We start from the raw sequence: 17426 nt of genomic DNA, 5'->3' as shown, positions 1-17426 counted from the left end.
TCCTCGAGACTTTACGGCCAGTCAAACAACACCTATGGACGTTAGCAATCTACAGGCCACCTCCATCAAGACCTGCGCAAAAACTTCAAATGGGGGAAAAGTGTTGTGACTCGTCGACTTCCAAAGTGCCGCCGCGCAGTTACGCGCGTCCTCTACATGCGGCGCTGTCTGCCAGCCACGCAGCAGCAGCGCCACCTAAGCGGCCAGCCAGCCAGCCAGCGGCCGCTAGACTCGGACTCGGTTGTAATTTGACTGTTAATGTGACACACGTCTTACTCTGTTTACCTGATCTGTGACTTTCATGTATTGCGTCGTCCTTGAAATATATTTGTTCAACTTGAGTTACAACAGTGAAATTAGGAGTTCTTTACGTGTTTGTGGCCTGTGTCAGATCACCACAGTCGGATCAGTGCGGGTGTTTTGTGACAAATATACTAGACGACTAAATAAAAGGGCTTGAAATAAATAGAGTTCAGTCCTTCCTTACTTCCCTGAGCAGCAGAGCGCAGTCTGAGCGGTTTTTGCGCAAAAACCGCAATCTGGTCAGACTGTGAGTGAGTCAACAAATAACTGGACACATTTATCTGTAGAGGAGTTACAGGTCTGGATTGGAATGAATATCTTGATGGGTGTGGTTGTGTTGCCAAGTGTAGTGCACTACTGGAGTTCCGAACCTGCCTTAGGTCAGCCTTACATATCGAAACCTATGAGATGCAAAAGTTTCACAAAGAGATGTCCCAAACAAATAAAGTACACTCGTTCCTCCATCCATCAGCTTATGCACAGAAATTACTTCCGAAAATAAGGAGTTGTTTGGCTATTTAGACGTAAATGTTTTGCATTATTTACGAGCGGTTCGCATGTCTGTAGGCTGTGCTATGCATTATTTTTAACTGTTTACAATTAGCAAGCGTGTGTCTAGAGCATTATAAATGAGTTATGTAGGAGTGTTTTGCAGGTCTGTATGGCGTGGGACATGTCGGTGTGATACATATACTCCATTCCTAAATAAAGTAAATTGGTTCCTCCGTCCATGGGCCTAGTGCAGGGTGAGTCCTTTTACCCAAAACGCGTGGGAAGAGGTTGAGTCCTGGTGGCTTAGTTTAGTGGTGATGAGATTCGTTTGCAACAGTTTTCTTAGGTTGGTGACGGAAGCGCAAGTGAGCTTTGTTTACTGGCAGAATTCAAACTTGGCGCTGGTTCGTAGGAGGAAGTGGCGGTCGGGTGGCTGAGGTTAGTACAAGTGCCCTTTCTTTCCAACAATTTTCTTAGGTTTGTAGAGAAAGCGGAAGTGACCTTTCATTACTGACAGAATTCAAACTCGGCGCTGGTTTCTAGGAAGAGATGGCGGTCTGGTCCTCGAAAAGTAGTTGAAAACGTTTGCATTGGTATATGAAATTGTAAATTGAATTATTTAATATGATTAAAATTGAAATGGAATTAAGTACTTAGGTAATTGATAGGTTAGATGAGCGATGTGGGAGTTAGCATAGTGATGACTGGGTGTTCTGTGATGCCCTTAGGTTAGTTAAGTTTGAGTAGTTCTAAGTTCTAGGGGACTGATGACCATAGATGTTAAGCCCCATAATGCTCAGAGTCTTCCTGGCAGATTAAAACTGTGTGCCCGACCGAGACTCGAACTCGGGACCTTTGCCTTTCGCGGGCAAGTGCTCTACCAACTGAGCTACCGAAGCACGACTCACGCCCGGTACTCACAGCTTTACTTCTGCCAGTACCTCGTCTCCTACCTTCCAAACTTTACAGAAGCTCTCCTGCGAACCTTGCAGAACTAGCACTCCTGAAAGAAAGGATATTGCGGAGACATGGCTTAGCCACAGCCTGGGGGATGTTTCCAGAATGAGATTTTCACTCTGCAGCGGAGTGTGCGCTGATATGAAACTTCCTGGCAGATTAAAATCTCATTCTGGAAACATACCCCAGGCTGTGGCTAAGCCATGTCTCCGCAATATCCTTTCTTTCAGGAGTGCTAGTTCTGCAAGGTTCGCAGGAGAGCTTCTGTAAAGTTTGGAAGGTAGGAGACGAGGTACTGGCAGAAGTAAAGCTGTGAGTACCGGGCGTGAGTCGTGCTTCGGTAGCTCAGTTGGTAGAGCACTTGCCCGCGAAAGGCAAAGGTCCCGAGTTCGAGTCTCGGTCGGGCACACAGTTTTAATCTGCCAGGAAGTTTCATATCAGCGCACACTCCGCTGCAGAGTGAAAATCTCATTCTGGAAACATCCCCCAGGCTGTGGCTAAGCCATGTCTCCGCAATATCCTTTCTTTCAGGAGTGCTAGTTCTGCAAGGTTCGCAGGAGAGCTTCTGTAAAGTTTGGAAGGTAGGAGACGAGGTACTGGCAGAAGTAAAGCTGTGACTACCGGGCGTGAGTCGTGCTTCGGTAGCTCAGTTGGTAGAGCACTTGCCCGCGAAAGGCAAAGGTCCCGAGTTCGAGTCTCGGTCGGGCACACAGTTTTAATCTGCCAGGAAGTTTCATATCAGCGCACACTCCGCTGCAGAGTGAAAATCTCATTCTGGAATGCTCAGAGTCTTTTGAACCATTTTTGAAGTTAGCATATTTACAGAAGACAATGTCCATCGCGTGCATAGCGGGTGTGTGATGTTAAGTGGGGCGGCGGCGCGGCGAGTGTCCAGTTATAACGCGCGCGAGAGAGAGAGTCAATTACCGAGCGTTCTCGTGGCGGCCAAACGTGCTGTTATACAGTCATGGCGGATTCCACTGTTGAGCAAACTTTGGCGCCAAAAGTGTAGCACGGCGTTCTCGGTCCCACAAAGACACGTGGTGGACGGTGAACGGTCGGCAGCGACAGGTTTGAACGTGCCCAGGAAACCAACCTTCGCGCCAAAAGTGTGGCAGGGCATTCTTTGTGGAACTGCCGTCGTTGTGTGATTCAGCCCCGACGCAAACAATTTTGGCGGGAAACGTGCGGAGGCGACGAATACACATGGTGAACGGACAAGGGGCCGCTGTGACGACAAACTCGGCAAGTTCCAGTGTGTCCAGCGAAAAACGTGTTTACGACGTGGGAGCGATCGCTGGTCCTGCGGCTAGCGCGGGCCGCCCCCCGCGCACCGCCGTAGGTTCAAATGGTTCAAATGGCTCTGAGCACTATTTATTTTATTTATTTATTTTCAAATTATAGACCTGTTACCTGATGTTTAAAACAGGTCGTACATCTTACAATTTTCGTTTTTCATCTTTTTTCAGTTTTCTTTCCTTTTGTTTTATCTACAACATTTACAAAGAATGATTCAAAATAACAATAATTTGAGGTTGAAATATAAATAAAATTTTGTTGTTTTTAAGAAGAATATAAAAAGAAGATAGGACAGATGAGAGATTTGTTAGTACCATCACCGAGTGTGACACGGTGAATACCTCGGAATGGTTTCATCGAGCCGTTGACCGCCAGTCACACAGACACACACAAATGGTTATTAGTAGAGAAATAATGTTTCTTATCCTATTTGTTACTAATCCTATGTATTAACTACATTAGGTACGCATCCATGTACAGCATTTGGTGTTTTCTTGGCTAGATTGCCAGCAATTTGCTTATTTACATTCACATCTCAGCTTCCTCCTCCTGTTCCTCCTCATTGTCACTATTTTCGCTGTCACTGTGGGTATCGTTGTCCATCCTCTGGAGATTTCTGTTACGCTGCACATAGGCATGTCTGTGATGTCGTGTCCGCATATACTCTTCATGTGTTGTTTTTGAAATACTGTTTGTCAGTGCGTTTAATTGTGCCCATTGTTCTTCGTCTCTTATTGATGTGTATATATCTATGTCTGTATCTGTGTAATCTAAGTGTAGTGTATGTCTATTGTTCGCGTATTGCCCGCAGAAAAAGACAGTGTGTTCTGGGGAACCTTCTTCCCCGCATGTGCATGTAGGTGTCTGCCTCAGACTCACGCGGTTTAAGTGCGTGGGATAAGGTCCGTGCCCGGTTAAGAAATGTACCATACCGAGGCTGGGATCGATATGTCTCATTCTCAACCACTCCCTTATGTCAGGGAGGAAGTCGTGCAGTCTACGTCCCTTATCACTTACATCCCACTCACCTTGCCATGTATCCAAACGCCAACTTTTAAGGTGACGTATCGTCTCTATGGGCACACCGGTTATTGTGTGTACCTTATCTAGTCTCCTCACCGTTAACCAGTACCTTGCAGCTATGTATTTGATCGTGATATCTATGGGGCATATTCCGAGCACCACACACAGTGCATCCGCTGAGGCTGCTCCAGATAGCCTAAGTAGGACACTTCTCTGCCCTCGTCTGACGGATGCTTTGTTGGTGACCACGTTCAGTCTATGTGCCCACGTGCTACCTGCAAAGCTGAGTACTGATTCGAAGAGCGCACAGTGGTATGTACGTATGACTGGTAGAGGTAGTCTGTACTGTTTTGAATTTAGCCTCACCAGTTTGTGGAGTATTTTTTCTGCTTTGTCTGTTGTTAGCCTTATGTGTTCGTGGAAATTCAATTTTTCATCTATGTGTACCCCAAGATAACGCGTAATGCGTGCTCGTTTGATGTTTGTGTCCCCAATTTTAACCGAAGGATTCCTTTGGAGTGATCCTTTCAGTAAAGTGTATGTTGTTTTGTTTTCGGCTATCCTGAGTTTGTTGTTGTGACACCACTGAGTAATTGTTTGTAGTAATCCACTGGCTTTCTCTTCTAACTGGACTCTGTTGTTTGCAGTGACTACAACTAATAGGTCATCTGCGTAGGCGACAATTCCGTCTGACCTGTCATCCCCATCCAGAAGTTGTAGGAGGGGTTCGATTGTTATATCCCAGAAGATGGGGCCGCAGATCGACCCTTGAGGACAGCCTTTGGTAATTCGTTTAATTACTTTCCGGCTGTCCATCTGCCATTCGACTACTCGGCCTTTACAGTAGTCCAGAAAACTTGTACAGTGATTGCGGTACCTCCAGATGTCTTAGCCTCTGAAACAGTGCTGGCCACCAAAGATTATCAAATGCTCCGGCAATGTCAATCATTATTGCCATGGCGTATTTCTGTTTTGTGGTGTTAACTATGTGCAGGGCCTGGTTGATGGCATCATCTATTGATCTGCCAGATCTGAAGCCGAACTGGTGTTGGCTCATACCCCTGAGAGCTCTGTGTGTTTGCAGGCGCTTACACAGTAGCTTCCCCTGAATCTTTGCTAGGGTGTTTATTAGGCATATTGGCCTGTAAGTCTTTGGATCTGAAGGATCCCTGTCCGCTGATTTCTTAACAATGACTGCTTTGGAGGTTGTCCATACTGTAGGTACCCTGCCCAGCCGTAAGGCATCGTTCAGTAACGTTGTTAGGAACGGGGTGATCTGCGGTGCTAGTTTTTTCAGTGTTTCCGAGTGGATACCATCTGGTCCAGGTGCTTTTTTGTTTTTGAGCTCTGAGATTGCTAGCGCAACCTCTTCTTGCGCAAAAGGACAGGTGACAGTTGCAGTGTTGTATGGTGTGTGTAGGTTTTCTCTTAGTGTTGCATGATATTGTGTGTCTGTATCGATAACGTCGTCAGGGAGCAGTTTATACAGCAGAAACTTCGCTGTATTCCTCCATCCCCTCGTCATCGTGCCGTCATCTTGCCTTAGCGTTCCCAGAACTAGTGGGGTTTTTATCTTCTCTGTCAGTATTTTGTATGGTTCCCCCCATATATTTTGCTCTGTTTGTGTTGTTACAAATAGCTCCCATTGTTGTCTACGGGTGTTGTATAGGGTCTGTCTGTATAAGTCTTGTGCATGCCTATATGCTTCAAGTCTTATTCGTCGGTCCCTATCTGCTATCGCCCTTTGATATAATTTTCGTTTGCGTCTTGCGTCTTGCGTCTTGTTTGAGTCTCGTAAGTTCGTTGGTCGATGGTACTGGTGAGCAATTTGTGTTCTTTGCTGTCGGTATTGATGTGTTTTGTGCATGTTGTATCACCTGTGTTAACTTGTGCGCTCTATAATCGATACTTCCATTGATGTTTTGTATATCGTGTAGTTGGATAATTTCCGTTAATTTGTTCCTGTCTGCTTTGTGCAACAGCAAGTGTCTGGTGTGTGATTTGGCCATTGCGTTCTGAGTGTGAGTTAGTGTGTATGTTATGACATTATGATCACTACTGGTTATGTTGTCGTGTACAGTCCAGTTTGTTGCGTATGCCATTGCTGCATTATTTGCTAGCGTGAAGTCGATATTACTGCTCGTACCATCGAACCCTGCATATGTTGGTATGGGTCTTTCCGTATTCATTACATGTAATTGTGTTTCTTGTATTAGATCGGTAATTATGCGTCCTCTGTCATCTGTTCAGTCTGAGTTCCAGAGGGTCGATCTGGAATTAATGTCAGCACTTATCACTAATTTTTTGCCTCTGGCATACATTACTAGGTTTCTGATGTAGTCTGCATACGGCTGTATTTGATGGCTGTATTGGGCGTACATGGATGCAATAACCCATGTGACGTTCCCGTTAGTTATCTCTGTGGTAACCAAGTGTTGATTGCATAACTGTGTTACCTTAACTATGCTATAAGTTCTATTTAGAATTACTATTGCAGCCTTACAGTCATTGCTGTCTGTTATTGTGGTAGCATGTTTTGGTAGACATATCAGTTGCCCGTTTCTGTTATAGGGTTCTTGTAAGCACATGATGTCTGCCTGCAGGTCTAGTGCTATTTTAGGGATTTCCGCACTGACTGTCGTACTGTTTTTTGTATTATGTTGTAAGATATTCATTTTTTGTCTATGTGTTCTGGGTGTTTTACGTGTACAAAACATTTACTGCCAGTCTGTGAGTAATCAAAATATGTTCGTCCGTGTGCTCTTACATGATCTATATATATTTTGTCCAAGTCGAAAGATTCTGACCTGCGCAGGCAGACCTGGAGCATGAGATCGAGCAGCGGCTCTGCTGATGTAGGAATATTTTCTGTCTTTAGGATGATTCTGTCTGTTTGCTCAGTTACTGGAAAACAGAGAGAATCTCCCTTTGGATGGCACAATCTAAGTAGCATCCGCTGCGCTGTCTGCAGTATCTCTTTTTTCTCTAACCTACTTAAAAGTAAGTTAAGTTCTAAATTATCATAATTAGGTGCAGCTGGCTTGCTGTTGGTGCTGGTTTCTGTTGCGGTCTCTGAGGTGGCTTGGTGTTGGCCGCTGATTGGGGGACATTTTAAGACCTCTTTGGGATGTCACACGGTTACTTTTCGTTTTATCACACGCCTCTTCAATGCTGTTTGCCATCACACGTTTTTCACTGATGTTGGTGGTGCTTGCTGGCGTGGTGTCGGCGATGGTGGTGATTTGTATGGGACTGACTGTATGTGTTATGTTGTCTTTGTCTGTGTTTGGAGTGGAGGTTGTTGCTAGACGCACGTTGACATCGTTGCAAATGTCACATGTCTCTTCCTCAGATTTGTCCTCATCTAATTGGTCTACTTTTATAAGTCTGGGTCCAGTATTTTTGAGTTTTGTATTGGTCTGTAGCCTGAGTGTTTCGATGTGTTTTGATTCAGGGACTGCATCCCTGTCTGTTCCTTGTTCCTTTTTCCCGGGGTGAAGAGTGCCTCCCGAGACAAATTTGACTGGTTTGATGTGCTGTTCACATTTACGTGTGTCGTAGGGTTTTCCATGTGATGATGATTCTGGTTTGTGTTCATCCTGTGTATGTGTGGTGTGATGTACTTCGGCTGGGAGAAATTGTGAGGGAGTATGTCGGTTTTGTTTGTACATTTTCTTGTGCACAACATATGCAAGTTCATCTTTCAACTCATCTATCCTCTGCATTAATGTTATTTGGAAGTTTATCCAGTGGTGTAATTGTCTTTTAATTTGCTTTGCCACCTCGTAGTGGATGGAACCACAGATTGTCATGTCATCTATATATTCTATCGTATTAATGCAGCTATCCTGTAACGTCGTTGAGTGTGTTAGGGGCGGGATGGGTTCACTATCGACATAATTCTCCGGCAGAAGATTCATTTGTCTTCTCCAGGAAATTGCTCTTTGGTAGCTTCTCTGTATTGTTGACGGTGATTTGTATTTATGTGTTTTGGGTGATTGGCTTTGGGCGTTCGTGTTTCTTGCGTGTGTGCTGATTTTAGCTGCCATAATCTATACTGTCCAGGAGCCGGTCATGCAGCTGTTTATAGGTCTGACAATCACCTCCTTTTGTTTTATTGCAGACGCGGCCTCTGTATTTGCAGGGGATACAGACGCAAACCGCGGACCTGCACTCACTGCGCTTGTGTCCTTGGTTGCCGCACTTGGCACACGTGACGTCGACTTTTCTGCAGGTTTTAGTCGTATGTCCTAGGTCGCAACACTTAAAACACTTGTTTACTACTGTATAGTCTATCACAGAAAGTGATTCGAAGTCTATGTAGACTCTCTGTCTTCTTGTAAGGACTCTGTACAGGTGTGGGCTGACCTCCAGTATCTGGTGACTGAAACCCCTTCCCCTAGGCCCTGTTTTGAATCTTATTTTGACCTCTCTGTCGAAGTCTTCTTTCGTGGCGTCACCGCTTAGATTCTGCTCGTAAAGGCTTTCTAGAAACTCTTCGTCGGTAAGTGTATCTGGCACGTGATATACTGCCACGAGTGGCTTGCGTTTTCGCGGTCCTTCACAGACAATGGTGTGCAGGTCTTTAGTCTTTTCTATTATTTTTCGACAGTCCTCCTGTGTTTCCGTTTCTACTATAACTGCAGTCTGTGTGGTTCTGATTGATTTTATATGTATATTCTCTTTCCTGGGATTTATATTCTTGGTGATGGTCTGTCGGACAGCTTTGGCGCCTTGATTTTCTGTCGATTTGATATAGAGGGTTGTGGCCTGTTTTGTTTTAGCCTGTTCTATTCTTCGAGCCTCTTTGGTTTTGGGCTCTATAGTTAAGGCGGCAGCATATGTCAGTGTCTGTGCTCGTGTCTGTGCTTGTTGTGTGACTTTATTAGTTACTTCTCTTATTTGTTGCTGTAAGTCTTGGTTCGCTACACTCAATTCCCTATTTTCGTTCTCTAATTTCTCAGCCTTCTCTTGCAAAGTTTGTATTTGTAAGTCTTTGACTGGATTCGAGGCTCTCTGAGCACTATGCGACTTAACTTCTAAGGTCATCAGTCGCCTAGAACTTAGAACTAATTAAACCTAACTAACCTAACGACATCACACACATCCATGCCCGAGGCAGGTTTCGAACCTGCGCCCGTTGCGGTCGCTCGGCTCCAGACTGGAGCGCCCAGAACCGCACGGCCACTCCAGCAGGCACCGCCGTAGGCATCAGCAGCACGCGCGGTGGTCGGAGTGGACGTCGTGGCGACTGCACTGGGACTCGAACATGTGTACTGATTGTGTTGGAGTACAAGTCATGAACGCACTGCTTGAAATAAAGACTTCAGTCCCTTTCCCCTACAAAATCAAAGGACGTGAGATAGGTTACTATAAGTGCAATTTATTATTTGACGCGATTCTGATAGGTTACCAGTGAAAAAAGATAAGTGACCGCGAAAGTTCTACGTGTGATAGATTATGGTGTTGGGATTTGAACTTGTGATGGATTTTTTGCCATGGATGTAACGCAAATGGGTTTCTCGCCGAGAAAATCGGACATCTTGAATAAATAATAAATGATAATAAAAAAGAAATAGAAGTACAGTTTTGGAGACATTATCGTGTTGGAATTTGAATTTGATGCAATTTTCTAGCGGAGGTAGGCCAATAATAATAATAAATGATGAATGATAATGAATAATAATAATAAAGAGAAGTACGGTTTTGCAGCCATTATCGTGCTGGAATTTGAATTTGGGTGGGGGGGGGGGGGGATTTTCTAGTGGAGGCAGGTCAATAATAATAAATAATAATGAATGATAATAAATGATAATGAATGTTAATAAAAGATAATGAATAATAATAAAGAAATGTAAGGTTTTGCGTGCATTATCCTGTTGGGATTTGAATTTCGTGCCTATTTTTTCTGGACGCTTAGTTTAGCGGACATAGCCCAATTGGTCTATTTTTCCGCCAAAATTCAAAATTACCGCCATTTTTTCTGGAGGTTAGGTTAGCAAAAGCCGCCATCTTGGATGACGTCATCGCCACTATCTTGAATAAATTTGGCAAGAATGCAGAGTGAGCTGACTCTCTCTTAGTCCTGCTACTACCATGTCATGTCCCTTTCACTTGGCTGAACTGCCAAAAGCCGAAAGTCATTTTAATTAGACAATTGTAAATAATCTGTCGACAATAATAATGACTTAAGATACGATGACCTCTGTTTTAATGCGCCAGATAGCAATAAAAAAATGAATATAACATTGCTGTTATTACCGAAAAGCACAGAGTAAATATTTTTACAGCGGTTCCATTTGTCAAACTGATGTGATAAAATACACATTTGACTACTCTATTACTATAAGATTCACAAATATTAGCTGCACTGAATGTTCATTGCACAAAACAGCGGAAGCTTAAAACACTTAACGTGTGTTACTGAAGTAAGCACACAGTAACTCGCAATTTTAGCAAAGTGATTAGATTTTGAACTCGTATTTATAATGTTAGCCCTATTCTACCGATATGTCAACACCATTAGGATGGACACCTTTTTGAAATCTTAATACCAAATACTGGTAGATTCCCCCTACAATACTCAAATACACACAGAGGGGCAAACTGAAGCTGATCTCTCTAAAAGACATTTATCTATCAACCTCCCTCACGAGCCACTCAAGAACATCACCCACAGTGCTTTCTGTATCACTTTAGTCCATATAACACAGCAATGCATTAGATTTTTCAGCATTAAAAAAGGCAATTTTTACACAAAAAAACAATCTTACTTACATCAGGAAGCTGCCACCTGCCCACATCCATCGGACGACCCCCGCTGGTGCCAGCTCTCCTGTTGGCCGCACTCATGGACTGTGCAGGTTGCAGTACTACTCGTTGCCTGGCAATACGCACAGGTTGTGCACGATGCTCTCCTATGCTTTGTCCAGAGGTACCTTGACAACAGCATCTTTGCACTGTATGTGCCCCCTGCTCTACAATTCCAACACTGGCGGAGCTACTACTGATGGCTCGTCCCACAGCCTGTGCTCGTTCTGCATTTCTATGCCTGGCACTAAGTAGATTACTTTCTCCATCCCTACTGCCGGAGCCAGCTCTGTTGCTGCGTTCTTCCACTGGCACAGATTGTGCAAGATGCTCTCCCATGCTCCGCCTCCTCACAGCTTCTGTGTTGGATCCTTGCACTGGCTGTGCCCCCTGTTCTACAATTCCAACCCTGGCGGAGCTACTACTGATGGCTCGTCCCACAGCCTGTGCTAGATGACTGTCTCCATCTCTATTGCTGGAGCCAGCTCTGTTGCGTTCTTCCACTGGCACAGGTTGTGCAAGATGCTCTCCCATGCTCTGCCTCCTCACAGCTTCTGTGTTGGATCCTTGCACTGGCTGTGCCCCCTGTTCTACAATTCCAACCCTGGCGGAGCTACTACTGATGGCTCGTCCCACAGCCTGTGCTAGATGACTGTCTCCATCTCTACTGCCGGAGCCAGCTCTGTTGTTGCGTTCTTCCACTGGCACAGGTTGTGCAAGATGCTCTCCCATGCTCCGCCTCCTCACAGCTTCTGTGTTGGATCCTTGCACTGGCTGTGCCCCCTGTTCTACAATTCCAACCCTGGTGAAGCTACTACTGATGGCTCGTCCCACAGCCAGTGCTAGATGACTGTCTCCATCTCTACTGCCGGAGCCAGCTCTGTTGTTGCGGTCTTCCATTGGCACAGGTTGTGCAAGATGCTCTCCCATGCTCCGCCTCCTCACAGCTTCTGTGTTGGATCCTTGCACTGGCTGTGCCCCCTGTTCTACAATTCCAACCCTGGCGAAGCTACTACTGATGGCTCGTCCCACAGCCTGTGCTAGATGACTGTCTCCATCTCTACTGCCGGAGCCAGCTCTGTTGTTGCGTTCTTCCACTGGCACTGGTTGTGCAAGATGCTCTCCCATGCTCCGCCTCCTCACAGCTTCTGTGTTGGATCCTTGCACTGGCTGTGCCCCCTGTTCTACAATTCCAACCCTGGCGGAGCTACTACTGATGGCTCGTCCCACAGCCTGTGCTAGATGACTGTCTCCATCTCTATTGCTGGAGCCAGCTCTGTTGCGTTCTTCCACTGGCACAGGTTGTGCAAGATGCTCTCCCATTCTCCGCCTCCTCACAGCTTCTGTGTTGGATCCTTGCACTGGCTGTGCCCCCTGTTCTACAATTCCAACCCTGGCGGAGCTACTACTGATGGCTCGTCCCACAGCCTGTGCTAGATGACTGTCTCCATCTCTATTGCTGGAGCCAGCTCTGTTGCGTTCTTCCACTGGCACAGGTTGTGCAAGATGCTCTCCCATTCTCCGCCTCCTCACAGCTTCTGTGTTGGATCCTTGCACTGGCTGTGCCCCCTGTTCTACAATTCCAACCCTGGCGGAGCTACTACTGATGGCTCGTCCCACAGCCTGTGCTAGATGACTGTCTCCATCTCTATTGCTGGAGCCAGCTCTGTTGCGTTCTTCCACTGGCACAGGTTGTGCAAGATGCTCTCCCATGCTCTGCCTCCTCACAGCTTCTGTGTTGGATCCTTGCACTGGCTGTGCCCCCTGTTCTACAATTCCAGCCCTGGCGGAGCTACTACTGATGGCTCGTCCCACAGCCTGTGCTAGATGACTGTCTCCATCTCTACTGCCGGAGCCAGCTCTGTTGTTGCGGTCTTCCATTGGCACAGGTTGTGCAAGATGCTCTCCCATGCTCCGCCTCCTCACAGCTTCTGTGTTGGATCCTTGCACTGGCTGTGCCCCCTGTTCTACAATTCCAACCCTGGCGAAGCTACTACTGATGGCTCGTCCCACAGCCAGTGCTAGATTACTGTTTCCATTTCTACTTTGTGAGCCAGCTCTGTTGTTGCGTTCTTCCACTGGCACAGGTTGTGCAAGATGCTCTCCCATGCTCCGCCTCCTCACAGCTTCTGTGTTGGATCCTTGCACTGGCTGTGCCCCCTGTTCTACAATTCCAACCCTGGCGGAGCTACTACTGATGGCTCGTCCCACAGCCTGTGCTAGATGTCTGTCTCCATCTCTACTGCCGGAGCCAGCTCTGTTGTTGCGTTCTTCCACTGGCACAGGTTGTGCAAGATGCTCTCCCATGCTCCGCCTCCTCACAGCTTCTGTGTTGGATCCTTGCACTGGCTGTGCCCCCTGTTCTACAATTCCAACCCTGGCGAAGCTACTACTGATGGCTCGTCCCACAGCCAGTGCTAGATTACTGTTTCCATTTCTACTTTGTGAGCCAGCTCTGTTGTTGCGTTCTTCCACTGGCACAGGTTGTGCAAGATGCTCTCCCATGCTCCGCCTCCTCACAGCTTCTGTGTTGGATCCTTGCACTGGCTGTGCCCCCTGTTCTACAATTCCAACCCTGGCGGAGCTACTACTGATGGCTCGTCCCACAGCCTGTGCTAGATGACTGTCTCCATCTCTACTGCCGGAGCCAGCTCTGTTGTTGCGTTCTTCCACTGGCACAGGTTGTGCAAGATGCTCTCCCATGCTCCGCCTCCTCACAGCTTCTGTGTTGGATCCTTGCACTGGCTGTGCCCCCTGTTCTACAATTCCAACCCTGGTGAAGCTACTACTGATGGCTCGTCCCACAGCCAGTGCTAGATGACTGTCTCCATCTCTACTGCCGGAGCCAGCTCTGTTGTTGCGGTCTTCCATTGGCACAGGTTGTGCAAGATGCTCTCCCATGCTCCGCCTCCTCACAGCTTCTGTGTTGGATCCTTGCACTGGCTGTGCCCCCTGTTCTACAATTCCAACCCTGGCGAAGCTACTACTGATGGCTCGTCCCACAGCCTGTGCTAGATGACTGTCTCCATCTCTACTGCCGGAGCCAGCTCTGTTGTTGCGTTCTTCCACTGGCACTGGTTGTGCAAGATGCTCTCCCATGATCCGCCTCCTCACAGCTTCTGTGTTGGATCCTTGCACTGGCTGTGCCCCCTGTTCTACAATTCCAACCCTGGCGAAGCTACTACTGATGGCTCGTCCCACAGCCTGTGCTAGATGACTGTCTCCATCTCTATTGCTGGAGCCAGCTCTGTTGCGTTCTTCCACTGGCACAGGTTGTGCAAGATGCTCTCCCATTCTCCGCCTCCTCACAGCTTCTGTGTTGGATCCTTGCACTGGCTGTGCCCCCTGTTCTACAATTCCAACCCTGGCGGAGCTACTACTGATGGCTCGTCCCACAGCCTGTGCTAGATGACTGTCTCCATCCCTACCGCCGGAGCCAGCTCTGTTGTTGCGTTCTTCCGTTGACACTGCCTGTTGCTCTAAGACTCTAGATCTACTCCCAGATGCAGTGTTAGCTCCTTGGATGGGCTGTGGTTGATGCTGCACCACTTCTTGCCTGGTAGCAGTTACTCTGTTGTCTCCTACCATGGGATGTGCTGCTTGCCCTGCAAGTTTTTGCCTGCCTCCAGCTGCACTAGTGGACACTTGCAAGTTTGGTGGCTGTTGCTCTACCTCACCACGTCTGTTGCCATTTCCATTGTTGACTGCATCTGTGGGCCGTGCCTGATACCCTACTTGACCATATCTGGCTATAGCTATATTGTTGACTGCTTCCAAGGGCTGTGCTTGTTGAGCCACCACACTGTTGTTGGCCTCTTCCATAGATTGTATCCGTTGTTCTAACACTACTTGTCTAGTGCCGGTTATGTCGTCGGCTTCTTCCACTCGTACTCCTATTTCAGCTAGTATCAATGGCAGAACGGCATGTCTGCCACAGCACTTTCCTATTTTGGATGGTGTTTCGTTTTGTTCTGTTGAACTGTCGTCAGGTGTGTCGTCGGTTTTTCGCACAAGCTGTTCCCGATTCTCAAGTACTTCTCCACTGGCTCCAGTGATATTGTTAGCACCTTCCATTGGCTGCGACTTTCGGTGTAGAAGTATGTAAGCGGTTCCAGGTTCAACCAAAAAGTATCCATGTGTTTGTCCAGGGTCTACATAATAATATTTGATTCTAGTTTTATCCAAGGGCAGTGGCTGAAAAGTTGCCAGACCATATCTGACGACAGATCTATTGTTGACTCCCTCTGTGGGCTGTGCTTGTTGATCCGTTACTACCTGATTGACTCCAGGTCTATTGTTGGCGTCTCCCATTGGCTTTCCGCGTTGTTCTAAAGCTCCTTGTCTGGTGCCAGTTCTATTGTTGGCACCTTCCATCGACTGAGTCGGCTGCCCTCCTGCCACCACCCGTACCTGTTTGGTATTGAAGTCTGCTATTATGCGTTGTTCTAAAGCTCCTTGTCTGGTGTCAGTTCTATTGTTGGCGCCTTCCATCGACTGAGTCGGCTGCCCTCCTGCCACCACCCGTACCTGTTTGGTATTGAAGTCTGCTATTATGGTTGCCCTCATGGGCTGCCACTTTTGCTCTAATACTCTTGGACTGTCGCCAGCACTTTCGTTGGCTTTTTGTCCAAGTTTTTCCTGTTGCTGAAGTCTTTCTCCCTGGGCGCCAGTTCGATTGTTTGGCACTTTCACTGGCTGCGACTGTTGATGTATAATTCTGTGATTGGTATCGACCACATTTTGGGCTCCTACATTTTGATCCTGCTCTACCCGACAATGTCTAGTGCCATCTCCATTGTTTGCAACTAGAATGTGCCCTTCCTGTTGGTCTGTCAAATCGTGTCTGACACTTGCAATAATGTTGGTTCCACCCAGAGGCAGCGTCCGTTGCTCTGCCCCTTGCAGTATGACACCAGCTCTACTGTTGGCTTCTTCCACAAGCTCTGGTCGTTGCTTTACAAAACCATGTCTAGTGCCAGCTTTACTACTCTCTCCATGCATGGGCTGTGATACATCATTTACTAGCCCCCGCCTGGCGCTGTCTCTATTGTTCGCTTCTTCCATTGGCTGTGTGTGTTTCTTGTAAACTATCTGAGTAGCACCAGTTCCGCTGCTGGCTCTTTGCAAAGACTGTGTCCGCTGCTCAGACAAACCGTGGGTGGCAGCACCTCTATTGTTGAATACTTCCATGGGCTGTGCCAGTAGCTCTGCCACCTTATATATTGAACCAGTCGCAGCATTCTCTCTTTTGTTGAAGTGTGTTCGTTGTTCTGCCTGTCCATTTCGGATGACAGACGTTTTGTTAGCTTCTTCCACGCCATTTATCGATTGGCCTTCCATTTCATGTCTTATTCCAGGTAGATTATTAGCTTCTTCTAGAAGCTGAACTTCTTGATCTTCCACTTCGTGACCAGTAACAGCTGTATCTTTGCCGTTATTCATTCTGCGTTCATGTGCTGGCACAGTATTCTCCTGCAGCCCCTCGTCGTCCTGTGGATGAAAACGCATCAACAATCCACTCACAACTGACAGTCATAACAAATATCAACTTAACAAATTACTATTACATTCATTTATTTCCTAATATTTCAAATTCTGTGGGGGCATAATGTTTTAAATACACACAAAGTGAATTCGCTACGTACTATTACATACTAATATACCAGTGTTCAAAAGTATATTCAGAAAGCAGATAAATAGAATGAGAAAATGTGAATTGCACTATCTAGGAAAGAAATTCCTCCTGCTTCGGTGCTGCACTTGACTTAAACATTAAAACATCTTTGTTGTGGGCGTAGTAGCCTTTCGATATAGCGGTCAATTTCAACCCAGTCTCCGTAGTTAGAATCTTCAATCACTGTGTAGCAGTTGAGATATACGTTTTATTCTCAGCAGTATCATGTGGGCCAAACAGTACCATTTCACAGTTTGGATACCGGTCCCAAAACACAAGAAATGTTCATGATAGTGCAGTAGAAGATAGCCCAATAGAGCCGATATCTGATTTAAATGCGTGACTTTATCCAAAGATGCCGAGAAGGCATGTGCCTGCCAAGCTTATAGCTAGCTCAAGAGATGTAGCTTCCCGACAACCTGTGTATCAAAGACTCGGAGAAATTGGACTGTGGGCTATATCTCCCGCTGCATGTGTCAGACTACCGGTACAGCAGAGATGGGTCCTTTTATTGATGACTTAGCAACATGCAAATCTGACTATGAACAACTAAAGGAATGTGCTATTCACAGATTATGGTTCATTTTGAGTGAAGATGCGTGTTGGCACTAAGACCTATTTTTTTTTCTGTGAAATGACGTAACGGAGAGAAAGTTCCTAAAACTACATTTCTTATTTCGTTCAGAAACGATTCCAACATAGCCCACTTACGAGGTACAGCCCAGCTTTCTAGATGGGGTGTTGACAATGACCAGCGGTACTACTGACAACAGTGTGTGACTGCACTAAGCAGTACAAACTTTTCTTGTCTTAGGCGCTGCTAGACAGGTGTGTGCAGAGCGAATGAAGAAAGCTCCGTCCAGTATAC

The 17426-nt window shown here is 46.5% G+C and overlaps 1 protein-coding gene across 1 annotated transcript in view; it reads right to left on the bottom strand.

Moving 5' to 3' along the window:
* LOC126184073 (uncharacterized) overlaps positions 1–15258 on the bottom strand; it is a 229456-nt gene extending 214198 nt beyond the window's left edge. The window contains exon 1 of the mRNA XM_049926433.1: positions 10852–15258. Within this exon, the coding sequence (XP_049782390.1) occupies positions 10852–15258 (4407 nt within the window). The remainder of the gene's footprint in view (positions 1–10851) is intronic.
* Between the last annotated feature and the right edge of the window lie 2168 nt (positions 15259–17426).

This window comes from Schistocerca cancellata, chromosome 4 (genome assembly GCF_023864275.1).
Source record: "Schistocerca cancellata isolate TAMUIC-IGC-003103 chromosome 4, iqSchCanc2.1, whole genome shotgun sequence".
Taxonomy (NCBI): Eukaryota; Metazoa; Arthropoda; class Insecta; order Orthoptera; family Acrididae; genus Schistocerca; species Schistocerca cancellata.
Note: the sequence above shows the minus strand (reverse complement) of the source record. Positions and strands in the feature narration are given on the sequence as shown.